The following is a 9,577-nucleotide window of genomic DNA, read 5'->3' as shown; positions in this document are numbered from 1 at the left end:
CCAGAAAATGGGCCATCATGGAGGTGAGCACCTGCATACATTAACCCAGTCTCTGCAGCTCTGTCTGCCAAATTAAACTCTCTGGCCAGGCAAATTCATGACCATTGGGGTGCAAATCTGATCAGCAGAGAGCCATAGTGGAATTCATTCCCCACACAACTTTGATTCAGCAGCGACAGGCTGACAAATTCATTTTGACAAAACTGGTGATTTAGAAAACATGCCAAAATGTTAAGTATGGCACATACATCATAATCTTACAAATCAGAACCTTTGAGGACAACAGATTGAGAACAATACCTGAGCCGACAAGGTGGTTCAAATACCCGAATACTGATTGTCACTTGTTAAAACCACTTCATCGACAAGGGGTCCTAACATTCACCTGATCACTCTGTCATGGAAAGAACAGGTGTTCTTAATGTTTTGTATGCTCAGTGTGAGATATTCTTTCTTCTCTTGGACCATGTGTGAGAAACTTGCACGCATTGCTGAATATCCAAATGTGCTTGGACAATGAGCCTCGGTCACTTGTAGGCTACATTTTCTCACGGACAACAAGAGAAACCAGATTGTAAAAATCCACTATAAAAGCTTGGTTAGCTCTCTGCAGTCGCCCCTTTGATTTTTCCTTGACCAGAACCTCTGTGCCTTCTGCTGAACTTGTGACTCCGTGCCCTTCCCTACAGACCACAGCAGACAGAGAGGGAATAAGGAGCCTGTAGCACAAGATGCGTGGCAGCAACAGATTCAGTTTTAATTGAACTCACAGCACTTCAAAAGACTTTTGACACAGAGAACAGCTCAGGCCTGTCGGTCAGATGGAGGTCACTACTACACACACACACTGTCCCACGGTTCCTCAACCTCAGGTCTCAATAAAAAAAAACAAGCCACCCATTTTCATCAAGATGACATAATGTTAGTTTTACTTTATTTCCCTGCGAAAGTAGATGCTTCAGAGAAATCTATAAGTAGTATTTCAGAAAGAACACAGCAGTTTCCCGTAAAGGACGAAAATAAGAGCTTGAGCAAAGTCTGGAAAACCACTGTATTCCCAAAACAGAGCCGGAGCGCCCATGTGAAGAGCATCTGATGTATGAGCACAAATGACAGAGGAACAATAGAGCTCATTTAGCATCAAATCTGTGGGTTTTACAAGTACATATCCTTCTCGCAATGTTATTGGGACATGAAGAAAGTTTGGTTCTTGAACTTTTTGATGTTTGCACATGATTACCTGAAATGAAATGGAATCAACTGTTGTGACCATCATAAAAAAAACCTGATTCTTTTCTTATAAGAACATGTTAAAGAACTGTATGACCTGTGTAAAAACATGATTCTTTTCTTATAAGAACATGTTAAAGAACTGTATGACCTGTGTAAAAACCTGCTGAATTCAGAGCACACGTTTGGTGATCTTAGGGGACTTCTGGGTTGGGGCTTCTCTATTCAAACTGGTTTTATTGTGGTGCTCTCCACTATGAACATCTCAGAGGACAAAAATCAGTTAACCACCTAACTGAGGAACTCAATTTAACCTTGCACAATACCCTAGATGCAGTTGCACCCCTAAAAACTAAAGATATTTCTCATAAGAAACTAGCTCCCTGGTACACAGAAAATACCCGAGCTCTGAAGCAAGCTTCCAGAAAATTGGAACGGAAATGGCGCCACACCAAACTGGAAGTCTTCCAACTAGCTTGGAAAGACAGTACCATGCAGTATCGAAGAGCCCTTACTGCTGCTCGATCATCCTATTTTTCCAACTTAATTGAGGAAAATAAGAACAATCCGAAATGTATTTTTGATACTGTCGTAAAGCTAACTGAAAAACAGCATTCGCCAAGAGAGGATGGCTTTCACTTCAGCAGTGATAAATTCATTAACTTCTTTGAGGAAAAGATCATGATTATTAGAAAACAAATTACGGACTCCTCTTTAAATCTGCGTATTCCTTCAAAGCTCAGTTGTCCTGAGTCTGCACAACTCTGCCAAGACCTAGGATCAAGAGAGACACTCAAGTGTTTTAGTACTATATCTCTTGACACAATGATGAAAATAATCATGGCCTCTAAACCTCCAAGCTGCATACTGGACCCTATTCCAACTAAACTACTGAAAGAGCCGCTTCCTGTGCTTGGCCCTCCTATGTTGAACATAATAAACGGCTCTCTATCCACCAGATGTGTACCAAACTCACTAAATGTGGCAGTAATAAAGTCTCTCTTGAAAAAGCCAAACCTTGACCCAGAAAATATAAAAAACTATAGGCCTATATCGAATCTTCCATTCCTCTCAAGAATTTTAGAAAAGGCTGTTGCACAGCAACTCACTGCCTTCCTGAAGACAAACAATGTATACAAAATGCTTCAGTCTGGTTTTAGACCCCATGTGAAGGTGGTAAATTACCTTTTAATGGCATCAGACCGAGGCTCTGCATCTGTCCTCGTGCTCCTAGACCTTAGTGCTGCTTTTGATACCATCGATCACCACATTCTTTTTGAGAGATTGGAAACCCAAATTGGTCTACACGGACAAGTTCTGGCCTGGTTTAGATCTTATCTGTCGGAAAGATATCAGTTTGTCTCTGTGAATGGTTTGTCCTCTGACAAATCAACTGTAAATTTTGGTGTTCCCCAAGGTTCCATTTTAGGACCACTATTGTTTTCACTATATATTTGACCTCTTGGGGATGTCATTCGAAAACATAATGTTAACTTTCACTGCTATGCGGATGACACACAGCTGTACATTTCAATGAAACATGGTAAAGCCCCAAAATTGCCCTCACTAGAAGCATGTGTTTGAGACATAAGGAAGTGGATGGCTGCAAACTTTCTACTTTTAAACTCGGACAAAACAGAGATGCTTGTTCTAGGTCCCAAGAAACAAAGAGATCTTCTGTTGAATCTGACAATTAATCTTAATGGTTGTACAGTCATCTCAAATAAAACTGTGAAGGACCTCGGCGTTACTCTGGACCCTGATCTCTCTTTTGAAGAACATATCAAGACTGTTTCAAGGACAGCTTTTTTCCATCTACGTAACATTGCAAAAATCAGAAACTTTCTGTCCAAAAATGATGCAAAAAAATGTATCCATGCTTTTGTCACTTCTAGATGAGACTACTGCAATGCTCTACTTTCCGGCTACCCGGATAAAGCACTAAATAAACTTTAGTTAGTGCTAAATACGGCTGCTAGAATCCTGACTAGAACCAAAAAATGTGATCATATTACTCCAGTGCTAGCCTCCCTACACTGGCTTCCTGTCAAGGCAAGGGCTGATTTCAAGGTTTTACTGCTAACCTACAAAGCATTACATGGGCTTACTCCTACCTATCTCTCTGATTTGGTCCTGCCGTACATACCTACACGTACGCTACGGTCAAAAGACGCAGGCCTCCTAATTGTCCCTATAATTTGTAAGCAAACAGCTGGAGGAAGGGCTTTCTCCTATAGAGCTCCATTTTTATGGAATGGTCTGCCTACCCATGTGAGAGACGCAAACTCGGTCTCAACCTTTAAGTCTTTACTGAAGACTCATCTATTCAGTGGGTCATATGATTGAGTGTAGTCTGGCCCAGGAGTGTGAAGGTGAACGGAAAGGCTCTGGAGCAACGAACCGCTGTACTTCTCATGTCCTATCCGGTGTCCTGTGTGAATTTAAGTATGCTCTCTCTAATTCTCTCTTTCTTTCTCTCTCTCAGAGGACCTGAGCCCTAGGACCATGCCTCAGGACTACCTGACATGATGACTCCTTGCTGTCCCCAGTCCACCTGGCCGTGCTGCTGCTCCAGTTTCAACTGTTCTGCCTGTGATTATTATTATTTGACCATGCTGGTCATTTATGAACATTTGAACATCTTGGCCATGTTCTGTTATAATCTCCACCCGGCACAGCCAGAAGAGGACTGGCCACCCCACATAGCCTCGTTCCTCTCTAGGTTTCTTTCTTTTTATTTTTTATTTTACCCCTTTTTATCCCCAATTTCGTGGTATCCAATTGTTGTAGTAGCTACTATCTTGTCTCCCGTACGGGCTCGGGAGAGACGAAGGTTGAAAGTCATGCGTCCTCCGATACACAACCCAACCTGCTTCTTAACACAGTGCGCATCCAACCCGGAAGCCAGCCGCACCAATGCGCCGGAGGAAACACTGTGCACCTGGCCACCTTGGCTAGCGCACACTGCGCCCAGCCCGCCACAGGAGTCGCTGGTGCGCGATATTCCCTCCATTTCTCAAAATCACTTCTGACAAACACTATTTCAAAAAGACAGAGTATATCAAGAATATACTTCAATGACTATAAAATTACTACCTTCACAGGGCTGCACTAAAGTACACTGGACATTTCTTAGGTTGACAATTATACCGTTTGAATTTTGGAGTACTATTATATACATTCGGTAGCTTCCTTTGGGTTCAGGAAAAACCAAAAACCACAATATATGAATGATGACATGACAAAACATACAGTCCCAGTCAAAAGTTTGGACACATCAACTCATTCAAGGATTTTTCTATATTTTTTTTTACTATTTTCTACATTGTAGAATAATAGTGAAGACATTAGAACTGTGAAATAATACAAATGGAATCATGTAGTAACCAAACAAAAGTGTTAAACAAATCCAAATATATTTTATATTTGAGATTCTTCAAAGTAGCCACCCTTTGCCTTGATGTCATGTGGTTCCCACCGTGATGCATGGAGGTGGTGGTGTGATGGTGTGACACTGGTGACACTGATTTATTTAGAATTTTAGGCACAATTAAACCAGCATGGCTACCACAGCATTCTGCAGCGATATGCCAACCCACTGGTTTGCGCTTAGTGGGACTATCATTTGTTTTTTTTAAGAGGACAATGACCTAACATACCTCCAGTTTGTGTAAGGGCTATTTGACCAAGAAGGAGAGTGATGGGAGTGCTGCATCAGATGACCTGGCCTCCACAATCACAAGACCTCAACCCAATTCAGATGGTTTGGGATGAGTTGGACCGCAGAGTGAAGGAAAAGCAGCCAACAAGTGCTCAGCATATATGGGAACTCCTTCAAGACTGTTGGAAAAGCATTCCCCATGAAGCTGGCTGAGAGAATGCCAAGAGTGTGCAAACCTATCATCAAGGCAAAGGGTGGCTACTTTGAAGAACACTTTTATGGTTACTACATGATTCCATAGGTTTTAATGTCTTCACTATTATTCTACAATGTAGAAAATAGTAAAAATAAAGAAAAACCCTTGAATGAGTAGATGTATCCAAACTTTTGACTGGTACCGTAACTACAGCTTATAATCAACTCATAGGAAGGGAAAAGACACCAGAGAATCAACGTTCAAATCCCATTATATCATCGACAAAGAGCTTGAATATATGATCACAGAATACAGCAGTTAGAAACTGCAAAGACACCGACAACAAGGCACCTTAAACCACAATCCAAATGCTTCCATTGAAAAACCCCATCAGACTAGCAAATAGTCTGCACATAATGAGTCAACATCATTAGCTCGGTGGTTTGCGGAGCACACTGTTCGACAGACCTGGGTTCAAAGACTATTTCGATGACTTTCAAAGACATTTTGAAGCAAGTATGTCGGTGTTTTCCTTGAAAATGAGTAGTTCAATATTTGAATGTATTTGGAAGTATTGGCATGTACTTGAAAATCATCAAATACACAGACAAGTGCATTTAAATACTCCATGCATTCGAACCTTGTCCTTTAGGTTACATTTTTTAAATGTTTTTATAAATGTATTTGGAAATAAGCATGTCAAAAAAGTAGGCTATTTATAGGAAACTATTAGAATATACTTTCTAATACTTCAAGAAAAGGTAGTAACATTCAGCTACATTAGAAAATATTCAAAACTCAGAAAATACAACTTTTACTAAAGACTTATATGCATGTACTTTATTGAACCCAGGTCTGCTGCTTGTCTATTGGTTGAAGGAACTGTATGACACACAGTACACAGGAAGATGGCTGCTCACATAAAGTAGGGAGTAGGATAATAGCTATCAATTGCGTTGGATAGAACTATGGACCAGAATGCGCACATATGCGTGTTTGTTTGAATCGGTCTCCCGCTTTTCCCTGCTCTTCAGTTCAGTCCATGCAACATAGTGAGTTTTTCTTCAAGGCACAGCAAGAGAGCACAATGACAAAACTCAATCAGTTTCCATTTAGTTTGGCATGGAAACCTCTCCCCCGAGCAGCAAAACACTTGCAATACAAAACTAGCAAAGGTTACTGTATGATTGAATCAAACAGTGAGGTCAGCCGAGTCTTTAGTTTGATGGGTGGACATGGAGTATTACAATGTATACGTTCGCAACATGCAGTGGAGCGGACGACTGGTTTGGACTACTGAAACCATAATGCAATAGGGTACTACTAGTATCTTTTCAAGACTATTTTTGCGGCCGGACCTTTACGCACAACGTTTTAAAACCCAAGTCAATTGGAGATAATGTTCTAAAAATTGAGGACTTCAGGTGCTCCCTGAACTTGTCCAATAAGAGTACTCCTTTTTGTTTTCTGTTTTGAAATCTTTTCTCCCATTTCCACAACTATGATGTTCTCATAATAACAGTCATTGATAAACATTAATAAAAAGGGATGGCACTATACATAAATTATTAAACAATACACACAGTCCGCCCCTCAGCACAATAATATCACATACAACTGACAGTACAGAAGAGCAAAAACAAGAACCTTGACAATAAATGCAATAGTATCAGACCCGTTGTCCCTTCCCCTCCATAGGGTGATAGAGATCGGAGTTCCACTCTGCCTTCCCTCCGTCTGTCCTGTTCTCCCACTGCAGATGGCTTGATCCCGACCCGCAGCCCTGCCTCACAGAGCTCTACTCCACTAGAGCCAGATCCCCCAGAGCCAAGACCACTCTGTCTAGTAGGGTCGTTGGGTTAAAACCCACTGAACTGGTGAAATTCATCCCTACTTCTTTCCCAGTGGTACACAAAGATAGTGTCCTTCACTACACAGTCACTCCCAGTCAGGTCACATACAGTATGGTAAAGTTCATTCACTTATAGAGGGGAAAAAATGGAGACATGAAGTAGTCAGAAAACTAGAGATGCACTTTTGTTTGAAGTATCCTCCGTATTGTTTATTTAAGATGAAGCCCCCACATCCCCTCCACTGGGCTGGGGAAGAACCTATTTCAGCCTTTGGTTCCAAAGAACCTCCAAACACAAAATCCAAAAGGGTCCCTCACAAACATTGTACAGTCAGAGGGGCTTGGATGTGGAAGAGGGTAAAACAAGGGTTTAAAAAAAACATCTTTCTCTCTTACAAATAGGAGACGGTATGGAGGTTAGGGAGGGGGGTGAGTCACTGGTAGCCCACTGGGCTGTCCATGAGGGGGCTGGAGTAATAGGGGTTTGGAGAGTCCTGGAGCTCTGTCTCGACAGTCTCAACCTGGTCTTCCTCCTCCTCTTGCTCCTCTCTGTCCTGGGAGCTGGCCATAGTCCCGTAGCTCTGGTGAGCTGGCGAGGGCATGGGGGTCAGGCCTAACTCCGGCTCCAGCAACACAGATGCCACAAACAGCTGAGGGGAGAGACACAGAGAAAGAAGTTACTAATTACTAAAACTGAAATGACTCATACATATATAGTAGTTATGAGCTTATTGTACAGGGATTGAGAGTGGTGTGAATGAAGGCAGGTACATTGGAGGGGGTGGTGGAGGGGGTGGAGCTTCTCTCTGCATCAGTGAAGGCCCCTTCTGCTGGCTGGTCAGCAGACATCTGGTCAAACATCTGAAACACATTGGGACAGTGATAATTAAGCCATTGAGGGCCAGTACTCTACACCCACCGGGGGGAAGTGTCAATAATAATCTCGCACTGAAATTATAGGGATTTATCTAAAGAGCATAGCTGCACTGCGACAGCAGATGCTTAAATACCACATCTCATAAAGACATAGCCCAAGGTTGAGGTACTTAGGCTTAATAAATTACATTACATAGAGTTTGCCAAAAACTAAGGCTGTGCTAGCAATAACACCAGTACAGCACTATGTCCCATTGTTCATACTATCTCTGACCTGGTAGCTTGATGACTTGTCAGGCTGTTTCCTAAGGCATAAGCTGAAGAGGGAGAAGACAAGGCAGGAGAGCAGCGATACAAATGTGAAGAGGGTGATGGGACGCATTGGGCCTGGAGCACAAGAGAAGAACCACAATCAAGACCACATCACCATATATGACGACTCACTAAGCTATGTCTGACTAACAGTGGGTAACCCACATGTATCGGTCTGTTTGATAGGCTATGGTAACATGAACCAGGAAGTACCCAGCCTGAGCACAGAGAAGAACAGGAGCCAGAACATGCAGAGGATGGGCGCCACGATGACCTGGCTGATGGCTGCAGTGTGGATGCGCTGGTTGAGGTTGGTGGGCACGTAGGCATAGTAGATGTTGTAACGGTCCACCATGTGTTTCAGGATCAGGTAGAGCAGCCCTGAGAGACAGACATACACCGAGCTGACTGATGAGGACATATGCAGCCAATCACCTATTGTAAAGTGTTAACTTCAGTCTAAAGCATAGTTGAGGTCAATTACACTCCCATTTCTGTCGGCTGACTTCGGAATTTACTAGAATTTAGATGGAATTGACCCCAACTCAGGGCTACAGAATGAATAACAGGTTAAAGACAGCATGCAGCAGGGCGCAGGCCTGGTACAATGTGGAAGGCAGGTGTCAAGGCCTGGAGAGTAGCAGCAGTAAATAAAGGAGAGTAGCAGCAGTAAATAAAGGAGAGTAGAAGGCAGCAAATAAAGGAGAGTAGCGGCAGTAAATAAAGGAGAGTAGCAACAGTAAACAAAGGAGAGTAGCGGCAGTAAATAAAGGAGAGTAGCGGCAGCAAATAAAGGAGAGTAGCGGCAGCAAATAAAGGAGAGTAGCGGCAGTAAATAAAGGAGAGTAGCGGCAGCAAATAAAGGAGAGTAGCGGCAGTAAATAAAGGAGAGTAGCAACAGTAAACAAAGGAGAGTAGCAGCAGTAAATAAAGGAGAGTAGCGGCAGCAAATAAAGGAGAGTAGCGGCAGTAAACAAAGGAGAGTAGCGGCAGAAAATAAAGGAGAGTAGCAACAGTAAACAAAGGAGAGTAGCGGCAGCAAATAAAGGAGAGTAGCAACAGTAAACAAAGGAGAGTAGTGGCAGAAAATAAAGGAGAGTAGCAACAGTAAACAAAGGAGAGTAGCGGCAGTAAATAAAGGAGAGTAGCAACAGTAAACAAAAGAGAGTAGCGGCAGCAAATAAAGGAGAGTAGCGGCAGTAAATAAAGGAGAGTAGCGGCAGCAAATAAAGGAGAGTAGCGGCAGCAAATAAAGGAGAGTAGCGGCAGTAAATAAAGGAGAGTAGCGGCAGTAAATAAAGGAGAGTAGCGGCAGTAAATAAAGGAGAGTAGCGGCAGTAAATAAAGGAGAGTAGCGGCAGTAAATAAAGGAGAGTAGCGGCAGCAAATAAAGGAGAGTAGCAAACAGTAAATAAAAGAGAGTAGTGGCAGCAAATAAAGGAGAGTAGCG

The 9,577-nt window shown here is 42.5% G+C and overlaps 1 protein-coding gene across 3 annotated transcripts in view; it reads right to left on the bottom strand.

The window, feature by feature from the left end:
- Positions 1–917: 917 nt before the first annotated feature.
- The window catches only part of tmem63c (transmembrane protein 63C), a 55,056-nt gene continuing 46,396 nt past the window's right edge, over positions 918–9,577 (bottom strand). For 2 of the 3 annotated variants that reach the window (XM_035752272.2, XM_035752273.2), the window contains exons 20-23: positions 8,341–8,508; positions 8,090–8,202; positions 7,711–7,800; positions 918–7,589 (exon numbers count right to left, since the gene is read on the bottom strand). In XM_035752272.2, coding sequence (XP_035608165.1) covers positions 7,374–7,589; positions 7,711–7,800; positions 8,090–8,202; positions 8,341–8,508 — 587 coding nt within the window. In that variant the 3' untranslated portion in view covers positions 918–7,373. The remainder of the gene's footprint in view (positions 7,590–7,710; positions 7,801–8,089; positions 8,203–8,340; positions 8,509–9,577) is intronic. The other variant, XM_052496843.1, reaches the window with a different exon arrangement.

This window comes from Oncorhynchus keta, chromosome 35 (genome assembly GCF_023373465.1).
Source record: "Oncorhynchus keta strain PuntledgeMale-10-30-2019 chromosome 35, Oket_V2, whole genome shotgun sequence".
NCBI classification, from domain to species: Eukaryota; Metazoa; Chordata; class Actinopteri; order Salmoniformes; family Salmonidae; genus Oncorhynchus; species Oncorhynchus keta.
This window is presented reverse-complemented; position numbering and strand designations above follow the sequence as displayed.